Source organism: Vespula pensylvanica, chromosome 15, assembly GCF_014466175.1.
Source record: "Vespula pensylvanica isolate Volc-1 chromosome 15, ASM1446617v1, whole genome shotgun sequence".
Taxonomy (NCBI): Eukaryota; Metazoa; Arthropoda; class Insecta; order Hymenoptera; family Vespidae; genus Vespula; species Vespula pensylvanica.
In genome coordinates, this window is record NC_057699.1 from 4,660,873 (window position 1) to 4,687,131 (window position 26,259).

General features: G+C 46.5%; 1 protein-coding gene across 6 annotated transcripts in view; it reads left to right on the plus strand.

The window, feature by feature from the left end:
- LOC122634451 (papilin) overlaps positions 1-26,259 on the plus strand; it is a 53,003-nt gene continuing 26,744 nt past the window's right edge. For 5 of the 6 annotated variants that reach the window (XM_043823389.1, XM_043823396.1, XM_043823393.1 and 2 more), the window contains exon 1: positions 1,875-2,112. In XM_043823389.1, the coding sequence (XP_043679324.1) occupies positions 2,090-2,112 (23 nt within the window). In that variant the 5' untranslated portion in view covers positions 1,875-2,089. Of the gene's footprint in view, positions 266-1,874; positions 2,113-26,259 lie in introns of those variants that run through there. The other variant, XM_043823390.1, reaches the window with a different exon arrangement.

A 26,259-nucleotide genomic window follows, 5' to 3' on the forward strand; every position in this document is an offset into this window, starting at 1 on the left:
CTCTCTCCTCCTTCGCATCGGGGGTTCCAACAGAGCGGTCCTCTCTCTTCGGTCTCGCTATAAGCCTCTTTCGGCTTAGTTTTCTCTCGCGAGTCGCAGGCGCGCGAGCAACGCAATTCGGTCCTTCTTCCTCTCTTCTACACGTACGCGAGTACGTAAAGACATCGTTGGTTCAAGTTTCGAGCTGGGAATCTTCGTGAGGACTGCTTGGATCTCCGCTCGATCGGCGGACCACGCCGTTAATCATGCACCATCGATTTATCCGGTTAGTGTGAAATATTACCAAATTCTTTTGCTCTGTTTCTTTGCTTTCCTTATTTTTTTTATCTTATTTTTTCCCTTCTTCCCAAGTCGTCGTAGATCGCGATCGAGTACAGAATCCTTAACGGTGTTTCTTTTATTTATTATCTCTTGAAAAGGACGAATTTGATTTCGATTTTCGTCTTCTTTTTATAAGTTTGACAGTTTTAAATATAGCAAGCCCACGAACCAAAGAGAACGTACTTCCGCGTATGGAACGATCTCGCCTACCTTCTATTTCGAAAATTTTGCGATATTACGATCGTCCTGACGTTTACATTACGAGAATAAGTAACGCGCTTGCGTAGCCCACGCGTGGGATATACGATTCGCTGTTCGTATGCGCCCCCGTCGAGCATACACACGCACACACACACACACACATATTTATATGTATACACATATATACGTACATACAACATTTGAATTTATATGAAAAACTCATGCGATACTTTCCTCCCGACGGACAGAAATTTATTAATGCATTTGCGACGGCGGTTGACTCTCGAAGTGCAATTTTGTCGCGCGACGAACAATTTTATCGACTTCAAATTATTATCATCGAAATGATATGTACGACAAAAAGCAATGAAATGAAAAAGAAGAAACGTTTCTCTCTTACACGACCGGCGAAACATTAAAATTTAATTTTAGTGATTCGTGGCCAGATCGAACAAAGGTTCTTTTATGTGTTCATTTCTTATTAAAAGTCGTTATCGTTGGCCTCCAACGTGCGTTATGACGTTCGACGAGAAGTCGAAGCGCACTCGGAAAGTGTTCTTTCGAGAAGCTCTGCGAGACGCCCTCCGTGGGTGGGGAAGGGACGGTAATTGGTCTGAAAGTTTAATTATACGAAGTACTGCCGTTCGTTTGAGGGCCATGCGAGGTGCCATTCGAGTACTCCTCGCTGAGGAATAATGCTCGCTCGTTACTATTAACGGCCGATCGCGAAGCATGCCTTACATTATTCATCGGACGTTTCCACGTGCTAAAAAGAGATAGATAGATAGAGAGAGAGAGAGAGAGAGAGAGAGAGAGAGAGAGAGAGGGAGAGAGACTGGATTGGTCGTAAATCGCTCGCTCCTTTGCTCATCCGATCGTTCATCCATCCGTTTGCTCGCCAGCCATCGCTTCGTTTCCATTAAGACGTTCCCGCCTCTGCTCCGCGAGAGAATCGAATGAATTTTCAAAAGCCGGTCTCTTTAAGAGATCTCCCGACACGTATCGCATCTTGATCACCTCGCGCCTACGTAAGAATATCGAGAAGAACTAGAAACAAAAAGTGGTAATTTTACTTCCCCTTTTTGTCGTCTAATTGGTCCTCTTCTCGAAACAAGAGAGCACGTTTACTCGACGGCACGTTACCCACGTACCCGGTCTTTCCGAAACCTTTCGGAATCTTTGAGAAAAAAGGTTCGCTTCTCGAAGTCTAAAACGGGAAATCACGATGTAACGACGGCGGACTTCGATCAAGTTCGGAAGGAATTCTGTGAGAGAGCGAGGGAGGAGAAGAAAGAGAAAAAGAGAGATGGGAGGGACGGGCGGGGAGGGGAAGGGGTAGGGAAAAATTAGTTACGACTCGAGTGTCAGGAGGAGGCCACAGGCTCGTGGTCCCTGGCTGGTCGACGCAGCCTCCTCCCGGTTCCAGAGAATCGCAGTCACGTTCAGTCAGCGCCCGACTCCCGTCCGTAGAGGTACTGCGTGTTCCTCTTCTTCTTCGCGTCGTGTCGTTAATCTCGCCGAGAGGGCATTCCGGTGTTTCCTTCGGCCGGAGAGCATCCTCATCGGGATGACCGTCATCAGGAGCACGTGGTTAGTCCTCTTTTTATTTTTTCGTCTTTTATCCTTCCTCGATCGATCATTCGTCGTTCAACGTTTAAATGTCTCAATGGTATGCCTCTCCTCGCGAAGGCTAACTTAAAGAGCCGGTTCAACCAACGAAAGCGTTGGTAAATCCATCAGAGACATACGATTCGCACATGCCAAGAAAGCAGGACAGCATGGCCAACACGTGTTTCCTTTCCGTCCTTTCTTCGTTTGATCGATTATAAAAATAGACGATACTGGGAACCAACCGCTCGACCGCTTTTTCTTTCAACTTTGTTTAATCGATTAATACTTCGATCGTATAATTAACGAACGAAATTATCGAGTCGCTCGTTAATCCGGCGTTAAAAAAAAAAAAAAAAGAAAGCCCAAGAAAATCGGACATCCTCGGCTTCAATTTACGGTTATAACAGTACTACACCTGCGCCGTGGAAAGGCTTATTGCGAGGAGCTTTCAGATACTTCCTACTGGCCAGCGAACTGGCAGGACAATGGCTTATGCTAATTCCTTCCTTCTATTTCTATGTAGACGTACCACCTTCCGACTTTGTGTACGTACGTACGTACATACCTAAATACGTTTATACCGACTGTGTTACGCGTGTAACATGACGGCCTTTAAAATTCACCGCGTTTATATGTATGCACGCAGATACACGGCATGCGTGTACACACTGGTCACGAAAGCCGACGCATCGAATGCAATTTTCGAACAGATATACTCGCGTCCGCGACGTCTTTCTATCGCCTTCGTACTTATTCATTTCGAGTGCTCGTTAAAGTAAATAGGAGAGATACGTGGTTCGATTTAACGTTCCCTAACGTTCGATTTATAACGCACGGTAACGTACGTATTCGTGGAGCGACGGTCATTCGAAAATCTTTCTAATCGATCATTTCGATATCGGAGATCGTACGGTAAACAAAGCCGCGATATCGATGCTCGTTGCAATATCGTTGCATTTTCGGTTCGAGAACGTTCTTCTTCTCTCGTTCGTTGACTTTTTATACGATTAAAGTACAAAGGAGTAATATCTTCTTCCGTCGAAATATTCGAAAACGCTTTTTTTTCTCTAGGGAAAGTCGAAGTCGAAATATCATGGATACGAACGGTATTGTTACATTTTTCTTACCCTCCCACGCGACGAACAGTTAGATTCTATTTCACTTCGGTCGCCGTGTATGCGCTTAGGCAAATAAACAATTCCGTAGGACGAGTAATAAATAGACGGTCCATCCGCGGCTAGAAATATTGAGCAGCCGGAATTCCAAACGTGGGAAGCACTCTCTTTCTCTATCCGTATCTATTTCCACGTCCCTCTCTCTCTCTCTCTCTCTCTCTCAGGTACAGAGCACGTACATGTTGCGGACAATCCAGTATTTCGTGAGTTATTTTGGCTCCTCCAGGGGGAGAAGGCTGTTATTTCTGTTCCATAAGTTAATACTCCAGGGCACACCCTTTTCTTCGTTACACGCGTTCTACTTCTCCTACTCCGAGTTCTCTCCGACCGAGACACATTCAGGTACATCTCGTGGTTTATTTATCGCCCGACTACTCCGGACACGTGCGTCACGTGCATGAAAAAAGCAAGGAGCCCGAGAGGAGGAGTGGAAAATTATTTTCTCGCGGCACCCTGACCGTACCGTATCCGCCATCTCTCCTCTCGATGCAATTACTTTCGTGGAGCGTGATATATCCACGCGTATCTTCCTGAATAATCCACGAATCTGTGGATTCTTATACTTTTTTCGTCGAATCGAACGATCCCTTCGAGATTTTACTTCTATTCGTATCGAAAACGATATACGCATAGGTGCATAGGTGCAAATTGATGCGCATAATAAGAGATCGAGCACGATCGAATATTCTTCTCGGATTCGCGCTCGTCCGGTAGATCGATCGAAGATCGCGTCAAAGAATGAGCACCACTGTCAAAGGGTTGACGATTAGCATGAGTTAGTAAGAGAGAGCCCGAAGATTGTACGAGCCTTTGATGCAGCCGACTAAACGTTCTACGCTTTTATCAGTTGAATGTACGTAGGTACGTATGCGTTGCTTTAATATCCATCCGTAATCCCGTGCCGTGTTGGGGGACTTTTAAAAGAAGCTAACAACCACGTTTGAAATATAAATTTTTTTAATATAAATCTTATCGCTTTTATCGCTCGGACGAAGCTCTGAGAAATGTTTTAACAAACTTTTAACGCGCGTGTAATTAAATTCCATCGAAGATATTCTATTTAGCGCATCGAGTTCGTACCACGTAAGATAAAAAGGATCCTTTAGAATATTTATTTAGCAGTAGGAACATCAATTGGTTAAATTCGATTCTTCCCTATAGTTTCGAAACACTCGACGTGCCGGCAAAGATACTCGTGAATTATTCCTCAGGCTCGGGTCAACGGTCCGCACTAAAACTTTCTAGCAGGCCGTCTCTCTCTCTCTCTCTCTCTCTCTCTCTCTCTCTCTCTCTCTCTCTCTCTCTCTCTCGGCTGCGACCACACATGTGCTTAGCATGGTGGCTTTTCGCGGAAGAAAGGTCAACGAAAAAGGGAGTCCGGTCTTTCCGGAAGGGCATCGAAAGGGCCGACTGTTGGCTCGAACCTTACGATGTTTTTTCTCCGTTGAACTAGCGTACGTGCATACAGGGTGAACCAACGAGGAACTTGGTGCGATCAAAGAAGAGCCGATTCCACGAAATTTTGCGATGGGCGAAAGTAGTATCTATCGAGTACGAAATTCCCCATCGTCGTAGAAATCGAGGGAGCATTCGCGCATCGCTTAAATTTTCAAAGTAATTTACGTCGACCGTTAACGTCTCTTTCGCTTCTAACGAGTAAGTGGAAGAGCGATATAAACGCGTTGACTAAAAGTAGAAGAGGGTGCAGATGCAGGGAACAATCAAAAATGCATTCCTTCGGGCGAGAGCTCCCGATGATGATAAAGCAATTCGTTTCGATCGATTCGCACAGATCAATAATTCATCCGGTCGTCCATTATTTATAAACTCGCTGGAATGGACTCGTAAAACCGTGCATAGCTCGCCTACGTGCGTTATATGGTTATACGTGGTATAGGTATATGTGCGTTCGCATGCAAGTATATGCACCCTAGCGCAGGAGGCAACACGATGCATTTTCTGTTCTCCTGGTACTTACTTCGTCGGGTCGAGACGAGAGAAGACGATGTAATCGAAAATGGTCTTCCTCGTCTACGAGAATACGGAAAGGATTAAACTAATTTAATCGAAGCAATAAGGCAGCTATGAAATCGACGATTAAAACGAACGATTAAAATGGGCAAGACCGGAAACTTTCCACAGTCGAAAGATTAAATATATAAAAGATCAAATGTATTCTCTTTCGATCGATTTTGTCAAATCGCTTTCAAAGTCACGGAAGCGTAGATTCGCAGAAGTAGAAGCGGGAAGGGACGGGGAAAGGGCGACGCTCGGGTTTTTCATAGTCAGTCGTCTGTAAGAAATTTGACGAGGAAGACGACGAGTTTGCTCCTAAATATTATGGTCGACGCGCGGACTGACGTAAAGCCGATAAAGTACCGGGGGTCGAAAGATCAGAAAAGAGAGAAAACCGAAAGAAAAGAAAAGAAGCAAGAAATTCATCGTCGGATCGCGTCGGATCGAGTCGGTTATAAGATTCGTCGCCGGGTTTCTGTCTTTTTTTTTTTTTTAACGTAGCGTCTTTCGTCGCGCGTTGCCAACGCGATTAGAACGCGTTAGATCGGAAACATCGTTCTATCGTCTCTTCCGGACGAGGACCCGGAGAAACAACAACGATTGCTTGCTGTTCTCCTTGTCTCCGTACGTCCATTCTGCTCCTCTACACAGAGAGAACGTACGCCGAAGCGAAGCGAAAGCATGCGTGTGTGTCCGAGTGGCTCTCTCTCTCTCTCTCTCTCTCTCTCTCTCTATACGTATGCACGCGCATGTCGTGCCATATATATCTCGCCACACACAGACATTTTCGGACAAGCTCCGAGTTCACGTTTGTGGATTATAATCAGAGAAACTCAAAGAGCGTCTGCCGAGAGAGATCAATCGGAGAGATCGCTCGTTGGAATGTCTCCGAGATCCACTCGTGAGTCCGTTCGTGGTATTACGTGGCTACGATTTCCCTCTAACATTGTTTGATCATGGTAATTACAAGAGAGTCTCGTCGAGTGCCTCTAGAGTACTTCTCAAAGGGAGCAAAACGAAGTACTTACGTGGGTACACCGATCGACGGAGGGATGCCGACCTCGCGATATTTTTATTTTCAGCGGTTGCCGACGGGGACGAGGAGGAGGATGACGACGATGAGGCTGATACAAGGCACTGACTTTGATTCCCTCGTACCACGTCGATGTACCGATCCGAAAAAAAGAAACCGCGGCTCGTAATTCTCTCCGTAGGCGGGTTGGGAGGATGATCATAGCAGATTTAAATGCCGGATAGTAGCGAAAAAAGCCGCAGGTTTCCTCCTAATGAATTCCATCGACCAAGAAAGTTCGCGCCAACAATTTACATACACCCCGTATACGTCGACCGGAAAACTATTAAAGCGCGAGCAGCGCGAGGGATAAAATACCATACGGTATTTAGCGCATACGCGGCAAGTATACGTTACGCGCGTTGATAGTCCTTCGAAAAGGTTCGATGTTTGATTTTCGTATAAACTAGGGACGCGCGGACACGTATACGGGTCACCACGCGCGTGTGGCACGTAATTTCTTGAGGTCGCATCCGCTGATAACTCTCGACGAGGCGAACCTTCCAACCTGTTGCTTCTCCTTCCATTTCTCTCTTTCTCTTTCGGCCACTCCGCGTTTCTCTCTTCGCGTCTCTCTTTCTCAGCTCTCGCACACACGCACGCACGCTCGATCGATCGTTCCGCTCTCTCCCCTTTTTCCGTCTTCTCCCATCCTCTTCTTCCTCGAATTCTTTCTCTCTCGCTCTCGCTCTCTCGGAGGCGCGATAAAGGCACCCTCCGTCTGGCTCAGGTCTACCAACGACTCTACGGCATGTTCTCTTGGTAGTACGAACGCCTGAAACGTCGCACTCTGTTGCTCCGTTCTAACCTGGCATCCTCATCGTTCGCGCGCCAACTCGGATGCCGCTTTCTCACACTCGGCTGGACGTGGACCCTTTCCGTCTCTCTCTCTCTCTCTCTCTCTCTCTCTCCTCCTTTCCTCCTCCGGAGCGAGTCGAACTCTTCGCTCGTTCGCTCGGACCCTGCCTGGCCTGCTCTACCGTCTACTGATCCCTTGATCCAAACTCCCCGAGTGTAGAAGAGCGCGGTCAAGGTATGCTCTCGTTCGTGACCGGAGAGAGAACGAGAGACACGGAGAAGAGTGGAGAGACAAAGGGAAGGACAGAAGGAAGATGGATCGGAAGAGTCCACACGAGGACGGAGATAGAGCCAAGAGTATCAATTTCCCAGAGATCGTTCGTCGTGGGCTCGTTTCAAAGACACGACGTTTCTCGACGAAGGACACGGATAAGAGCAAACGAAAGAGACGCGAGACAAGGATCGCCGCGAAGATACCAATCAAGGAGCAACGAACGCACAATTTTGGTTTGCTCGCAATCAACGAGTTGCGATCAAAGGGAAGAAATGAAAATCGGCAGTCGACGGGCAAGGGAAAGGAGGAGAGGAGAGAAAGGCGAACGAGCGAGCATTGATCTTTCTTTTGACATCCCTTTCATTAGGAGCTCCTTGAAAGAAGCGGGGAAAGATTAAAATCGTAGTCGGAATCGAAGGAATGTTGTCTTTGGTTAACGAAAACGGGAGGAGACGGTGCAAAACGATTTGCGGCGAGGAACACGCACCTCCGTCTTCGCGTTTGCGGTCTCGGCCGAAGACCGCAGGGAATTCGCCGGGGCGAGAACGAAATCCGATTTGAAAACCGATCGCCGAAATTTCCGTTTTCCCCGTGCCGCGTCCGTCGCTTCGTGATTACTCCCGTCGTCGTACGGTAAAGCTTCGACCGCAAACGAGCCCGAACGTGTGCCATCCATCCGAGAGAAATCGAAAGGTGATTGTTCCGTGAGAGAAATATCACGCTGAGGGATCATCGATAAACGTCGACACGGAAAATTAGCTCCGTTCTCTGCCCGAGATACCATATCGCTTTCCTTTTCCTCCTTTTGTTTCTTTACAATTCATCGAACACTTTCATTTTGAACGATTGATAAACCTTCGAGGAAAAACTCTTTCGTTCGGAAACAGCCTTTCTTTCGGAGGGAGAAAAATAGCCTACAGAGGAGGGAGGGATATCCGCGCGACCCGGTCCGTATTTCAAGAACGTAATATCCTTCTTTCTTCTTCTCTTTTCTCTACGAAATAGTCCCCGAAGCCGGGAGAATTCAGGAAGCGAAGAATCGGAAGCGAGCTCTCTTCTATCCCTACAGAGGGAAATGCACGCGCGTATTTATATTTTTCGTGTATACGATTCGTACCCCCTGAACGTACGTGCGTATTACGCAGCCGTAGCGACTCCGTAAAACGAGACAACCCGTTGCCGTCGTCGCCGCCGCCGCCGCCGCCGCCGCCGCCGCAACGACCGGAGATATTCGAGGAATGTCGACGGGGTCTTCGAGCTTTGTTCGAGCACCTGCGTGTGTGCGCGTTATTAGTGCGTTTCGTGTCGCGCGTTCTCGACCGTGTAGACGATCTAGAACGAGGAGAGGACGTATTGAGACGATAGGACGGAGCGGAAGGTCAAAAAAGTTGAGAGCGAAGATGTCGTTTAGGGAATTGTTCGCGAGCGATCACCCGGTATAAGCCGTAGCGAAGACCACCGGTTTACTCACACACCTGCGAGGTAAGCGTCGAGAGGGAACGGAGAAGGGCTCGGAAGGGGCCGTGTGTCCCGAAGGCACGCGAGGGATACCGTAATAAGATCTTTAGAACCCTTCCTTTCTCGCGAAACAGGTCCTACTGTCCTACTTTCAATATTCCTTTCAGCAGAAAATCAAACAGGTCTAGACCGGATCGGAGAAGAGGCCGTCTACGAATTCTTCAAGAAACTACGACGATCGGCAGCGTCTTTTTACTTTCCCCTCGTGCGCGCGTTCGTACACGTCATCCTTTCTAGAATTTATAGCACGATATATCGCGCGCATAGCGATTATTACTCGTAGACGCGAGATAATGCAATCGATTCTTGCCCTCGCGCGTTTTCAACGAATCTTTGCATTTTCCCGATACGACCGAATTATTTCTCCAGAGTCCTCTCGCCTCGCGTATTTCGGTGCTTGCTCTTTGATCCCGAATAAAAAGATTGCGACGGTGGTTTATGCCACGAGTGCCTCGTAATTACGACGTCACGCGCCGTCTGTGCGATTTTCCGCGCGGCACCACTTACAATTAGCGCGATTGCCGACCCGCATAAACGCGTACGCGAGCGTATTTATATACGCGCGTAAGTACGTTATATGTGCGCGCGTCTCTCTCTCTCTCTCTCTCTCTCTTTATATATATATATGTATATATATACACGTAGTCACGTAGAGGCACGTTGAATGGTGGAAATTCGCGAAGGACGAGAACGTTTCAAAGGTTCGCGCATAGTTCGCGCGAATGCACGCTCGCGAAGTTTGCCTCACCGTCGTTGGAAAATAGGAACGCTTTGGGTAAGGTGCGTCGTACAAGCATGCATCCTCGTTGCATACTTTTACCCCACCATACTCTAACCGGCTTACGCACACAACTCCGTCTGCACTTGCCACGAACTTTGACATATTTCGAGAGGAATGCTCGAAAATGGCAAGAAGCAATAATAATGCAGCTATCATCAGTTTCATCGTTTTTGCATCGGCCTTCCATCGACCGGGGAGACGCGTCGATGATAAAATTAATGGAAGAATGACAACGGTTCGATCTCGATCTTTTCCTTCTTCTTTTTTACGCGTCTTCGTAAAGAGAGAAAATTGTCGGTACGCCGCTCAGGTGCGGCAGAGAGAGAGAGAGAGAGAGAGAGAGAGAGAGAGAGGGAGGGAGAGGTAGTCCATTGGAATCGCGCACTGATTGCGCGTAGATTCATCTTGCGATTGTGTCTCTAATCTGTAATAGAAATCGGCTCGGCTTCGTCCGTGGATATACACTGCGCTATACCAAACAGGGTGATATCTCGTAACCGTTCATTATTCGCATCGATCGAACGCACGCGATTTTCCACGTAATGCCGATTCACGAAAATTTATGGAATTGTCAACGCGAACCGTTATTTATTCGCGTATTGAAACGCATACGTAGTTATCGCGAACGCGTTGCTTTCACAATTTGCTGACCGATAAGATGATTTAATAATGTAATCGTTTTTCTTTTTCGTCATTCCTTCCTTAAAATCAATCGTACAAATCGTACAAATCGCAGAAATCGCGTCGCATTACGTTTCGTTCTCTCTTGTTTTCACAACGGAATCGCCGAGCGAAATAAATAATAGCTGAATCCGCCAGAGTCTCTAAGCTCGAAACGATCGACGCGTTAACGAGAGGAAGGATAATAAGTCGGCTGCTGCCGGCAAGTCGTTCTCGAACAAACGACAAGATGGTCTCGCGATTGAAGCGACGACTCATTCCTCGCTCAATTAGACGGCCATTAATCATGCCTTCGAATTTCCCTATCGAGAATCGAAGAACGAAAGAAAGAGAGAAAGGACGGAGGAAAGAGGGAACGAAAGAGCTTAACGCGGAGAATCCGCCGCGGATTAATTCCGCTGCCGATATCGACGGGCTCTGCCGACCGACGATAAAAAAAGCTTCGGAATCGCGGAGAAAAATTCGACTTTCCCGTACCGTTAGTGTCATTAAACGCGAGAAAGGTGTAGCGTATCGACGCTTTTCTACGCGCTGTCTGTCCGCGCAAACTTCTTTATGGCGATCGTTAAGTTAAGACGTTAAGTCTCGCGCATCGTGTTAACTGACGCGTTTTCAGGAGGCAAAGAGGCCTTTATTTTCGACTCGCTACTACCGTGCCACGCAGTCGCGGTCTTGTATGTTCTATGCATTAGTACAATGACACGAGAACCAGAAGGAGAACGCTTCCGCGAAACCTCTAACGCGCAACCGTAAATAGTTAGATACTCCTTCTACGATACATACCTATCGGCTTTCGAAAGCCGAATGAATTAAATCTTGAAATTCGTTCCGAACGTCGAATATATACGTACGATATATGTGTGCGCGCGCGTGTGTTTGCACGCGTACGCGGCGTATAAGGAAAATGCGATAGGCGTGGTGATCGACCGACTCGAAATAAATCGCGAATAGAATATTTTCGTGCTTCCGATGCACTTATTATCGTCGCGTCGAAGGCGCCGGCGCCAAAGTTTGAAGAACGCGGACGGAATTATCTCATCGCGAGTGATTAATCGACGCGTCAAGTGTGTATTGCCGTCGGCGAATTTGAGGGTGGTCCGAATTTCGGACGCATACATTCCAAATGGTAGTGGCACGCGTGATTAATCTAATTGATGGTGGCATCCCGCGTTGTCCCATGCGGCAAGAGCCGTGAAACACGCACGCGCAGGTGCACGAGACATTCGTGCATGAGTTGTGCCCGGCGCTACTGTCTTCATCAATTAACGTTTTGCCATAATCCGTTGCGTCTCTCGCTGGTATCTCACGTACGCGCGATGCCGTACGTTCTTTCTTATCTCCTTCCTCTCGAAAGGAAAACGGCCTATAAACGTAGCTCCTTGAAAAAACTTTATTTTCCTATCGGAGCAAAATCGAAAAAGGACGTCCGTGCGCGTGCACTCCCAAGGCAAAACTAATTTCTTACGTTTTTTAAAAGAGCCCTGCCTTGCGCCGTTCAAAGAGAGGAGAACGAAATAAACGTGACTACGCGACAATAACGTCCGAGTCGCAAACTCATTCTCCTCGTAAACGTTTCATAAAGATCGCCCTCCTCGCTCGTCTTCTTTGTAGATAAAAGCTCGTGAATAACATTTTTGTCCTCTCAATGAATCGTTTCATGAGAACGCGTACACCGAGTTATCTTCCTGGCTTTATCGCCAGAAAAAGAAAAGTCGAGAGAAAAGGAGAAAGAGAGAGAGAGAGAGAGAGAGAGAGAGAGAGAGAGATTTTACAAGTTTCTGCCTCCGAAATAATCTCGAAGCAACGACGATCAACCGACTAACGTTTACAACGCGAAATCGTTTCTTTGCGAGAACTATGACGTTTTCCGTCGTACGGCGTCGTTCCTATTTTCCTCGTTTCGATTCGTATTGTTCTCTGGTAGAAAATAAATATTTAACTTAAACTTTCTAGCCGTTTACCGTCTATCAAAGGAGTCGCTAGAAAACGATGAGACGCGAAAACACTTTTACCGCGCTTTCCAAAGTCATTCTTCCTAATGAGGAAAATAAAGCGACACGAGTCGAACTCTTTGACATCGGCGAAGCCGAGTCGATCGGCAAACGCGAAAGGTGTTAGAACCTAGATATCCTGCGTACACGTATATCCGATGGAACTTTTCAAAAATCATTTATTTAATCGACCACGTGGAGAAACGAGTTTCTCTTCTCGTTACACGTTTAGGAGGCGATATCGTTATGACGGAATAATTAAAAACGGTTCGTTGGAGACGGCTACTCCTATAAAATCTGAAAAGTATGTACGCTGGAATTTACGTCGGAACGACGCGTGATATTCTCCAGATAGTTTTCGAACTATGCTTCTCTTTCTCTCGCGCGCGCACGGTTGTTCGAACGTAGATAAGCGTTCCGGGTATCTATAAATTATTTTCTGTTCGATGTGATTCGTTTCATAAAATGCCACATTGTCTAAAAACTTGATATCTCTCGGGCTCTCTTATACGGACTCGTATAGAAGAACGAATCGACGTAGTTTCAAAGAAAAGTTATTGATTCCATCCGGCGCAACGAAAAACTCAATCGCGATCGCTGTCCAAGAAACTTTTGTCAGCGAAACGAAAGAGTGATTAGTGTTTTGGCGGAGGCCCAAACTAATCGTTCTATGCTCCGCCCGTTGAATAAGTCCGAGAGTTCGTTCGACCGCTAATTGCCGTCGTATTTTTTTTTTCTCTCTTCGTCCTCACTTATGCGGCTAATAGATTTACAGGCTCGCGCGAACAATGTTTGTCCTTTGCATAATCTTTGTTGGCGGAACTATGTAAATTATTCTCTTAGCTTTTAAACGAATTCCAGTCGTGTTTATCTCGACGCGCGCGCGTGCGTGTGCGTGCGTGCACGTGTGCGTATTATTACATAATCCACGGGCGGACTAGAAAAATCAAAGCGGTCGCGGCGAAACGAGTCTCGATTATCGATTTCGATTAAAATCTTAATTGATACGCTCGCGATTGAAAAAGTTCACGTAATTATCGAGCGTGTAACGTTTATAAATTACATAAAACCCTGGCGACGATAATCGTCCAGTACGCGAATAGAAATGTAATCGAATTTGGCTTACTTATTCGATGTAACGTTAACGATCGATATTAGCGTTAAAATCGTACGACACCTGAAATCGATAATACTGAAATCGAACGAGTCACGTATCGAGCAGAATCGAAATTTTTGAGCGAACACGAGCGACGTGCAACGAGTCTACGTCAAAGTCCGCTAATGTACGCACACGAAAGTGTACGCACTAATGGAAACGACAAATACTTCCCTACAAAGAGAAGGTGCCGACTCTCTTTAACGATGCTGGAAGCGTAATCGAGGCCTCCTTGGTGTTCTAAAACGACGTATTTTGCGTCGATCTTCCGAGAAGTCCTTGTGGAATCCATATGTTCGCAGGACAGACCGGACAAAGGAAGCGCACGAAAATCGGTTTTATATTTTTTCGAACAGAACGAAGACTCGTTGTCAAGAAAAAAAAAAAAAATCGTCCGACCTAACAATTTTGCCAATATTATTTAATTATCAACATTTCCCTTCGAGCGTTTCAAGAAAAAAAAAAGGCAAGAAATGAAAACAAACACGAACGAACGAATCGTAATATTTCCTCGCGACGTAGGTCGATTTATTTTCAAGAATACACACACGAGAGTCCAAGAGAAGTCGAAATCGGGCGACTCGGTTCTTATATCTCGATTCGTAGGGACTGTTCCTGACGGTCGTTGTTCGGCAAACTGCGCGAACGAGGCAACGTACCCGTGATCCATTTATCTCTGACCAGGCCAGGAGGAACCGCCCGAAAGTACAAAGCCACGAATTGCCGTCCTACCGGTGGTGCTCCATATATATATACATATATATATATATATATATATATATATATATATATATATATAGGGAAGAGCTTACTCTCGCCAAGTTACACTTCTATTATATACGAAAATTTCATTGAAATATGTTACGCTATTGCATATTCCATGGGTTCCGATTACATTGGAATACGTTCGATATGAGTCTATAATCCGATTCTAGATTTAGTACCGAGTATTAAAACAATAATATTTCTGTCATAATTAGAAAGCGTTCTCTCTCTCTCTCTCTCTCTACTCCCCGCAATATCTCTATTTCCGTCTCTCTTTCCCTCTAAAATTAAATCGATGATCCGTGAATTACAACACCCGACCTATGTTACGATTAGCAAGATAGATCTCGTTTATTTTTTCAATGCTTAAAATACGTACCGGATCCGTGTTAAAGTACGAGGAATATCGGATGGTTGGAAAGAAGCAGGACTCGATTATTTTCCTTAGACGTTCCACGAAACGTTTGTCTTTAGTTGGCACGTCTAATCGCTCGTGGTACGAAGATTCAGGATCCGTTGGTTCCTTTCGACTCTCTCAAATTTATTTTCACAAAAAGTACGACTTTCCTCTATCTCTCTTTCTCCCTCTTTCTCTTTTCCTCTTTCGTCGATATCCCTTTCTTCGAGGTTCTCCAGATATAAAGGAACTTTGGTGTCGGGGATCGATTTATTACGAAACTTCCTCTTATTATTTTCTCCTCTCTCCCCGTTTTCTCTTAGATAAGATAAGAAAAATAGCGTTGTCGTTCTTACTACGATTGATAGTTGCAACTCGTTATCCTCATCGTGAGACACCCTTTGCCCCGAGATACGTACCTTCGACCGGGTCGCCGGTAGGATATTCGAATAATTTTTCTAACTTTAACTCGTCACGCTTAATTACTCCGTAGTAGATAGGGAAAATGCTTTTTTTTTCTTTTTTCCTTTTACAAAGGTCTTTCTGTAATCGACGAGGTTAGCGATTCCATGTAAAAGGTACAAAAAAAAAGATGTAAGTAAAAAATGTAGAACAAAGCGTTGTCGCGCGACGCTTTGTTTTTACGCGAAAATAAAATTTGCGAATAATGAGAACGCGCGTAACCGAGCGAATACATGGAAGCAATTTTCTCGAAAACAAAGCTTCGGACGAAACGATTTTATATTGCGTTTGTTACTTCTCTCTCTCTCTCTCTCTCTCTCTCTCTTTCTTCATACGGCGGAGTAATATGGCAGAGACCTTCATTGTTGCGCAACCAGTTACACGAGATATTTCAAAATTCACGTCCTCCCCTTCTTTCGAAATCAGTTTGTTGCCTTTTTACGAGCTCGATTTCTTTCGACGATCCCAAAGCTCGCGTACTCCTTTTACGGAGCGTATACACGGTGACGCGATCGATGAAGGAAAGTGAGCGGTAATGAGGTAAGAGATATATCGTATATAACGTCTGCGATACGATATAGACGTCTCTCTTTGTAAATACGTAGGCACATAGATGGACGTTAGATGTACTAATCGGAAACGTAGAACGGCGCTAATGCAGCTCACGTTGCTAGTACGGATGTCACATCTCGTTACCACCGCCGCACTTCTGCGCCTATACGTCGACGAAACTGTTGGACGAGACCGTGGACGATGAGCGAGCGCCGTTCCTATTCCGGCTGGTAGGATTTTGGAAACCGCACGAGTTCATCGATCTTTCCTACGATCGCAGAAACGTTCGAGAGTTAAAGGAGAATTTACGTCGTCGGTATCTCGTTAGCAGTAGCAGTAGCAGCTGCCGACAATGCGCGTGATCGTAACTCGTTGCCGGGATTTAATCATTTCTCGTGGGCGTACCTTAACTTTGCGCTGATTAAAATACAAATCATATAGGTACGTATGTACGTTCGTAGTCCGTAAAAACTCGTCGATTTTCTCGAATGCACCGTTGTTCGTCGTTCGCCTTTTAGTCCCACGTCGCTTTAACGCAGAGTTTTTCAAAGAATAGATTTTGGATTTGTTTAGTGACATTTCCAAGTACTTAACGGTCGTTCGACTCGACTCGGTTTGTATGAATTTGTTGCGGGGAGTACAGTGGCCGGGCGAAAGAGGTTTATTACCGAGCTAATACGATTTTACTTGTTCTAAACTCGTTCCGAATATAGATCTCCCGGAAGCGTTCGCGCACGAATTCTGGAGAGGGGCTATCTTATCGAATTCAATGGGACGAACTAATTGGGAAATGGCGTCCGCTTAAACGAGCAGGTTTCTTGTAATTCAAGGGATTAGAGAAAGTCCTTTGGCGGGTTCGAAGGGAGGACACGAAAGAAAAAAAGAAGAAAAAGAAGAAGGAAAGGTGTGCCAACGAAGTAGAGTAAAGAAAAATTAGCGGCGAAAAGATTTCAACGGATAACACGCAATGGGATAGCGAATGAAATTCTCTCGCGTATATTACGCTTATCTCGACGTTCCAATTCGATCAATGAACGCAGTGGCGATGTAGGTAATGAAATCGTGAATTAACCAGCGTATCGATACGCGAACGTAATATCGGCTATATCGACGGGGATGAGGAGTTTTCAATGTAACTCGAAACATCGTTCGGCTTTTACATCTTACGAGTAACGTGCTCGCTATGCGATATTCGCAGAAAGCTCGTAAACTAGCTGGTATAAACGATGCGTTACGATGTGCGTACCTTTTAAACGAAGTCCACGCGAGCTTAAGTACGAAGAGCGAGGGAGAGTGAGAGAGAGAGAGAGAGAGAGAGAGAGAGAGAGAGAGAGAGAGAGTCATCGAACCCTAAGAGTTATTTTACGAGACGCGTCCGTCTTTCTCAGCGGGCGATCGAGATCCGCAACGCGAGTCGAAATCGTTTACGAAAATAACTGGGACGAGTTTATTAATCTTTCCTCGACTTTCTTTCCTTCTTCTTCCTTTTTTTCTTCTCCTCCGTTCGTTGGCTCACTCGTCGAGCTTATCGAACTTAGCGAAGTAGATTTAATCTTTAAACGATAAAAGAGAGCGGCACTAGCTTCTTCTCGATCGCCCTATTTGCCGAAAACACCTGCCTTCCATCCGAGGATCCCATCTGGTAGCCGCGGTAATGTTGCCGGTACTTCTCTAGCTACCGAGTTTACCAGCCAGCCGAGTTAATTTATCGTCGAGTCGGGTTCGTAAGGGAGACGCATTAACGAGAAGACCGAGGGATTTTGTGTAGGACGTCATGGGAACGTCGATGTAACGTGACGCTTTTACTACGACCCACTTTCGAGTAACGTAGAAAAAAAAAAAAATCGGAGAACTCGAATCGACGTTGTTGCGCGCAAACGATATCCAACGAAAAGGGCTTGATTGGAAAACGCGTAACGCGCGATCGCGCTCTCGAGAGCTCCTTCGAGATCGAGGAACGGACAACTCGTTTCGCTCGTGACTCATGGGATTGGCGAGATTCGCGGAACGAGAGTTATCTCGAATATTCGAGCATTATTCTCCGAGTAGGACGCTCTCTTGTACGAGTACGTACGTACGTTCTTGGAGGATCGGAGAATGCAAGTCGAGGGAGTATGAATCACGCGCACTTAACGTTGGCACGGATCAGCTTGGCTGCATCGTTGCAACAAGTGCGTCGCGAGCTGTTCCACGCCGCCTTGCAGTCTCGTCGATGCAGACAGTACGGCGCTCGTACCGTCTCGTTGCTTTCCAACTTCTGCTTCCTGCCAATGCACTCTCTCCTCGAAGACCGTTTTACCTCTCTTCTCTCCTCGCATAGCGATTTACGACGCGTTCCAACTTTTTCTCACTCGTCGGATCCGTGTAAAGGTTGATGGATCTTTTTAATCGTATATCTCCTCGTCCGCTATATCCCCCCAGGCCTCGGTAAATAACTGTCCTTTTATCCTCGCTATATATCTCGCTACGACTCGCGATGTTCGAGAACGCGTTAGGTTTTTCTCTGGTCGATTACGAAACGATCGATCCAAGATCGCCGAAGGCGAACGGTACGTTACGCTTTAATCGAACCCCATTGCCATTTCGTCAGGAGAGACACGCGTTCGAGGTGGTCGATCGAAACGAATCGTTTCCTCTCCGATTTTTATTCTTCGCTTTGCGTAACGAGCTTTTCGGCGCGAGAACGTTAGACGGGTATCGATTTGTAAGTACGAGACGTTACGAGGACATGAATAAATGAAAAAGAAACTCGATTGTTCCGACGCGCGCGACTTGATCGTTGCTAAAAAATTTGTCTCGCGATCGTTACGTAGAGTGCGATCCGACGGAGAGCTTCTCTTCGCTCGTCGACGCCGATTGCAGGCGTTAGTATTGTTTGAAGATCGAGCCGAGGCGGCATTTATCGCGGAGCCCTTTTCTCGAGGACGGGCACTGGGCCGGATCTACAGGGGAGAGCTCTCACAAAAGGCTGCTGGAATTGCTCGTCTCCATGGCGTCGCGATAAATGACGTCGTCCCAATTAAAAATCCGTCCCTTTTTATTTGTTTTCTTTTCCCCCTTTTTTCCTTTCCTCTTCTTACTTCTTTCTTTTTATTTTTATTTTTTGTCATTTCGTCTATTTCTTCTCTTTCTCTTTCTTTTTTTTCCAACGCGTACCTTTTTATCCCCATCGGATAAGTTCGTCAGGCTGGCCGAGCTTCTCTCTTTCGAAGGTACGAACGAGGAGAAAAAGGAGGAGCCACGAAAGACGAAAGACAAACGCACCTCGGGGGATATATTTAACGTTCGTTTTAAAGACCGGTCTCGCGTTCAAAAAAATTTTTCTTCTTTCATCGTTCGATAAAAAATCCTTTTTTTTCGCCTTTCCTATTAATTTTACAGTCACCGTTGGAGAACGGTCCTCCAACGAGAAGCGTGGATGTGCGCGATATTATTCGTTTTAACGTTTCACCGGAAAACAAATATCAACGACGAAGTTTCCTCTCTCATAAATTCGTACGCGCGACGCGACACATTGACACATTATATACGTCGTCGTATCCTCGTCGCGACGCATCATCGGGTTATATTTCAAATCGGTCGCCGAGGAACGTCGGACGGTCGCCCGATGGATACCTGTTCGGCGGACATCGACACTCGCCAGGCCTCGAGGTCCTCGCTAGTTCCACTTCTGGATACTTTTCTCCTCCGTCCTACGCCCGTCCTATCTTTTCTTTATTATCCTTAATTCTGATGTAAGGAAAAAAGAAGGGAAAGGAGAAAGAGGAGGGTTCTTACGACGGTCCAAAGTATTCTCGAGCTCGAGCTAATTAGTAACCATTATCTCAATACCGACCGCGCAATTAATTACGACCCGTTGGGAAGCTTGTTAAGCTTCCTCCCCGCCGATACTTTTACCCATCTCTCTTTCCCTCCTTCTCCTTTATCTCTTCTCTCGTAAGACAAATCGTCTTACGTATTGCACATTTGACGTTTAAACGGTAATATTAAATCTCAAATTGATAAAATTGCTTTGCCCTTTAACGTCGAGAGAGAATCTCGACGCGTCTTTTGTGTTTCCTGGAGGGAGAGAGGAAAGAAGCAACGACCGCGAGCAGGGCGGTCTGCCACTTTATGGCAATCTCGACTCCTCGTGGTAGTCCTTGAAACGAGTCAGACACGTCGCGTCGTTCCGGTTCGTCACGCATATTCTCGATACCTTCTCGTCTCCTTATAGAGTTAGAAATACGCGCGGTAGCGTCAAAGCACACACCGCCAAAACTGTACGAGCCTCTAAAGATCTTTAGAATTTCGGCGTAATATTGGTTTTGACGACGTCGCCTGTCGTCCAAATATTCCTTCGGTACGCTCTACGTCGAAACTAGCGTGTCTCCGAAAGAAACGGTCCCGGTTCCTCTCCTCGTTGTCGGAAGAATCGGATTATATCAAAGTAGACGGCGTAAATTGCAGCGGCAACGTCCTTTTTACCGAGAGACCCATAATCCTCCCATAGGTACGTTCTCAACGCGGTATATAAGCGTCATACGTATAACGCCATAGATGGGACACGTATACGTACACGTATCTCCCATACGTATCTATGTGGGACAAGCCGGATTCCGGTGTTGCGCTTAAGAGGATGAGAGCCACCGTTCGAAACAATCCGACTAATTTCCACGGGCCTCTACGATCGGCCAAGGATCGAGAGAATAAGGAGAAGACGGTCGTGGCACGTCTCTCGTCGGGGAGGGGAAGAGATAGATGGATAATCCTCCGAACCACTCGAGATGCCATCGTCCTTTCCTCCTTCTCCTCTCGTTTCGTCCTCGCTCGAATACGAGAACGTGGCTAGCGTGCTGGCACGGCTACTTCGTCGCTAGATCTCTGATTCGCTATAACGAATGGATCGTGCGATTATACTCGAGCTTAATTAACCGGATCATACGTGGCGCGTACGGCTCTTGGAGGAAAGGTTTGAAAAAGGAAAGAAAAAAAAAAGGGCGAAGCGGAACAAAACAATTTTTTCTAAAACAGGAAGCAGTTTGTCTACTCTTATCGCACTATCGCATTTAATATTATCCCCTAGATGCGCGTTATCGAGGAAAGCGCATTCGCACGTTCGTTCATTCGTTCATTCATTGGACTTTACGTAAGAGAGCAGCTCGATCTGGAATTGAATTTCCGGTGTAACGGATCAACAGTGGCTTTGACCGCCCTTCAATTGCAATAGGAACTCGCGGCTCGTATGACAGCCGCAAACGAGTCGCGTCCGTTTTCTCAATATTTGCCGTCATCGCGGAAAGAAAAAAGTGAACTCGCGCGAATGAAGATTAATGGGATTACAGATGTCCCGTTTTCCGCTTCTCCGGCATTGGATCGAAATTTTCTTCTCTCGCGAACTCGAGTTCGCGCTTTCCACTCTCACGAGAGTCGTCCTTTTCGTCCTTTATCAGCGCTTAAATATTTGTACGACTTTCGCGCTCTTACTCGCCGCTATTCGCTCCTATTCCTTTCGCCTTTCCTCTCTCGCACCTTCGAAGAACCTATCGTGAATTTTAAATTCGCGACGAGAAACGCGCGAAAAAAAGGAAGAGAGAAACAAAAACCGTAAAAGGAAAATTCTCGTGCGATTCCGGTGCCGTAGCAATTTTTCCTACTTCTTCTTTCCTATTTTCCTTTCCCCCCTCCCCCCCCCTTTAGATTTGCGCTTAATATCGTCTCGTTAATCCTCGAAGAAATATTTCTCGCGCGGAAATTCTCGGCGTGGGACGACGAAAAAAAAAGAAGAAGAACAAAAGAAAAATCGTAGCCTTTTTTTCTCGTCGTCGTAAATTTTCGAAATTTATATTTCCATTTGGTATCATCGCCTTTCCGATTACTCTTTTCTACGTTCGTCGAACGTTCCCTATATATATCTAGATACGTGATTACGTAAATCCTCCGTCGTAGATCATCCAGCGTGAAAGTTTGGATTAGGATAAGTATCTATCCTCGGGAAGAGGACATCCTTCTGAAATTCCATCGGTCCGGTACTCGCGTGGGATCTTGAAGTGCAAAATACACATTTGTCCCTATTACAGTTACGGCCTCGAGCGACTCCACGGTCTGGAGTGGCGTTCTTAAAGCGCACTTTACATGCACTCGCGTATAGTAACGTTCCTGAAGATCCCGTCGAGCGGATGTTGCTCACTCGTGGATTCTTCTTTGGGCCACTTTCGTATTCGAACTTACTCCCCTGGATACTTTCGTGAAGGCATCGTACGCTACTTCTCCCCCGAGGCCTCTTAGCTTTTTCCGGTACTACGTCAAACAAGATAACACTAAAATACGTATTTCATAACCGAGAGTACGTGTTCGCTTACCGAAGCCGCTTTTACATTACTTTCGGTCTCACGATATACGATAGAAAGTCGTCGTCGTCGTCGTCGCCGTAGAATTTTTAAAACGTGCACAAAGACGAGTTTGAAATTTTTCTGCCGGCCGTATCGCGAATTCTCTTCTTCGTCTTAAATCGATCCATCGAGGAGCAATAAAATTTGTATCGATAATACAGCGTATACTTCGTAATTAGAAACGTAATCGACGAAGAAAGAAAAGAATTCGCCACGCTGCCTGACTCACGATCTTTTTTTCGTCCTTCGTGAAATATGTGACAGGGTCAACTACGGAGTGTATGAATTATTTTGGCCTTAATGCGTTCGGAGGTTGGCGCCTCTTTCTCTTGGACGCATTGTCTGGGACGTTGGTATACGAGTGCGAGAAAAAAAGAAAACAAAAAAGAAAATGAAACAAAAAAGAAAATGAAACAAAAAAGAAAACGAAACGAAAAAGAGACGGAGTAATTTTGGATCGCGCGGACGAACGAGTGTTTACGGAGATATTTACGTAAGTAAGTACACGTCGTATCGAGAATTGCGTTACGTCATCGCGTAGCATCGATCCGACGACGTTCGATCGAGAATTTTCACCAAAGCTTTGTTTTGGTTCGAACGAAGCTTTGTCGGTTCGTAAATCGGTGAGTAAGACAAGGACGAAGGGTGAGGCGAACGTGACGGAACAGTTTTCGAAGAGACGCGAAGTCGTTAGGACGCACGCCGAGACGCGTACTTGGTCGCTGCTTGGTTCTTTCGCCTCTTGGTAAGTTTCATATCGAACTTTAACGAATATTCCGTTCGAAAACGTTATACGCGCGCGTACGAGCGCATATACGAGAAGCTCCCAGTCGCGTTTTGACGATAGACTTTGTTCCTTCTTTCGAGCGGCCGCGAAAGTCGATGCTTTTACTTACCTTCGTCGAAGCAACCCCTTAAGCGAGCTGCTCCGTAGCTCTTACGCGTTAACGCGTTTAAGAAACTTTTCGTCCGGACGGCAGCTCGTCCCCTAAAAATACATTTATCGGACGCAAATAGCACGGTAAAAGCCGGATGCTCCCACGTCGTCGTTGCCGAAACGGTAGCGATAATAAAATTTGACCATTTAACGGGTGACGTGGTTAACGCGATTACGCTCGAGTAATCGACGGCGCCTTGTAGAAACACGACTTGGGAAAATACGATTATTATTATTACATAGATTATTATTATTATATAGGGAAAGGAAAAAGGAACGATAAAGTTTGAAGAAACCGAAGCAAGCACTTGGCATCGTCGATGAGATATCAAAATCGCATACCATTAAACGATCGTCGACTCGTACGAGAGTAAGCAGAGCGTCACTCGATCAGCATAACATTAGAGCGACGAGGCTGTCGTCGTCTATCGGAATTATCTAGAGCGCCGGCTCTATTATAAACGAACTTATCGTATGTTCTAAAAGTTCTCGGTAGAGACAAGAGATATACCGGAAGCGGGACGATTTCCTTTCCTACAGTGTCGCGAAAGCGACACGCGCTAATTGTGCGTCGCGTTTATCGAGTTTGGATTCTTCGATCCGACTCGAGGCAAGTTTCGAGGAACTCGTCCTTTTTCCGTCTCGAGAAATTTCCTTGAAATTTCTCTTCGAAAGAATCGCGAACGATTAGACACGCGTATGCGAGAGAGTCGAGATCGTTTCATTCCTCGTTTCGTTCGCACGAATTTCGTACAGCTGCTGCGAGTAATTTCTCTCTCGCTCTCGCTCTCGCTCTCGCTCTCGCTCCCTTCGCTCGGAGCTATCCTTTATGAGGAATTATTTGCACTGGTTGACGCTAATTTTCGCGCGTCGGCGTTTAATACGACGGGTAAATACGTTCGCCGTGATAATCTTTTTCTCTTTTTTCTTTCTCTCCTTCTCCGCTTCTTTTTCCTTTTCCGTCGTCGAGCCTGCGGCTTGCTTTTCGACGAACGGACGCAAGGATACGTCGTCGACTCGTCGATTACTCGTCGACTCGAGAGCGGAATTAATCTCGCTGATTCGATTTACGCTCTTTGGCTCGACACAGAGAACGCGCCCGTTTACCGAGCAACGAATTGCTTCGAAAGTAACGAGCTTTAAAGTAAACTCGAAGGGAGGAGATGGTTATTAGTATACATGTGCTCGATCGATGATGACATCGATCGTAGAGATCGAGGGACGTGACATAACGGGTGTGTAACGCGTCAGTCGTCATCTCTCGAGGCGAATATAATCGATAATTCATTCCACCGGGCATCGAGTCACGTTTCTATCGGTCGTGTATGCAAAGCTTCGTATTCGCGCGTTCTCGCGTCTCCGTCATCGTCCGATCGACGAGTCGATTCGAGATCCCTCGAGAAATTTGATCGGAACACCGGAAGCGCCGCGTTATCGTTTCCAACAAATTCCCCGTTTACTCGCAACCGATTCTTCCTCGCACATACGCGCGCGCGTTAACGACGAAATATCCGGTACGACTCGACGCGTAAGCACGCGCGCAGGAGCGGAAAGGGTTAAGCGTTAATGAGATATATAATAATTATGCTAATCCAGCGCCGACAACGAATGCGGACTAGGAAGCGGAACTTTTGTTCCAAGAAGTTTCGAGTCGAGGAAGTTTCTGTATTCGCGCCACGTACGTTATAACGAAATAAAAATAAGCACGAGAGTCTCGCACGATTGCGTCACTCGATCTCGGTGGTACGCACGTATGTACGGACAAACGCGTGTAGAGGCAGACGCGCGCGCGCGCACACACGGCACGCAGGGCGTCGAATACGAAACCTATGATCCAACGAGCCTCAAAAATTCTTCGACCTCCAGTGCGAGCGCGCGTGTCTGCCGGCCAAGTGCTCGAGGAAGAGCCGTACAAAGAGTAACTTGAAAAGCACGTTGAATGCGGGTGGTCGATCGCGTCCCTGAGAGAAAGAGAGAAAGAAACGCGCCTTCCAAATCGTTGCGTCGAACCAAGCGCGATCACGGAGGGCCGAACGAACTCTTGGAGTTTGAAAGTATAGTGCTTCGTTATATCTCGCTTATCGTCGTATCGTTACGATTTCTGAAACAATTTCCTTCGGAGATTCCGTACTTGTTCTCGCGCGGTCAAAGTCGTTCGAATCGACGCGACGAAACTTTCGACAGGAGTTTAACGATTTCTTTCTACTTCCGTAAGAATAAAATAATAACCGTTTAAAAATGGGGGGAAAAAGCGTGGATTTATTGAGCATTTATTCGCCTGGCGCTGCGTGGGCGACGATACCAACATCTTTCCGTTGAGATAGGCACCACATCCCGGATGCTAAAACGATAACATTCTCTTCCTCCACATTTCCTCGCGCCTGCGTTTACATTCGCGCGCAAACAGGCAGACACGCGCGCACACGTGTCCTTAAAATTTTCCTTCCAATTTTTCCCGTGGCCTACATTCGCCGCCCGTTTGCCACGGTCTTACGGCTAAGTTGAAACGTCGAGCGATCCTTCTTCGTATCGGTCCGAAATCGATCGGAGGAGCGCGGTTTTTTCTGAGATCGTTCGTCGTTACTCGTCGACGTTACTACGCTCGGGCTCGCCCATCGCGTTTATGGCGCGAGTTCCATCCGGGGTAGGTCGTGGTTAATATCGAGTCAGGGCGCGCCGGCAATCTTCATACGGATATCTCTTTCCTAGCGAGGAACTCGGCTAAACGATCGCGTTGTTCGTTTCTGCTCCGGTTCTCCATGCGAAACAACTTTTATTAAAAGCGTTAAAAGCGTCTATTCTTCTATCGAGAGTCGTAAAGGAGAGCGATCGGCTGTAAAGTCGTACGACCGTATTTTACAAGGAGGCCGGGATAACAATTTCCTCGAAAAGCGCGAAGAATCGTCGCTCGTCGAAACGGTCGCCGATTCGCGAAGGGCTTTTAATTAAACGAAAGGGCCGGCCGTGCGCGAGGCAGAAGAGACAAACTATCGCGTCGTATCGTTTGTATCGTCGTTCTCGTGACTGTTTGTGAACGCGACGGGTCAACGAGCCCGCAAAGCTTGCTCCGTTCTAAATGGCCGAAGTAGCGCGAGATGCTCCGATTGCTAGTGACAGCTAGTAGACGTAAACCCGCCCGGATCGTAGCTAACGCACTGCTAGCGGCAGATCCAGATCCCA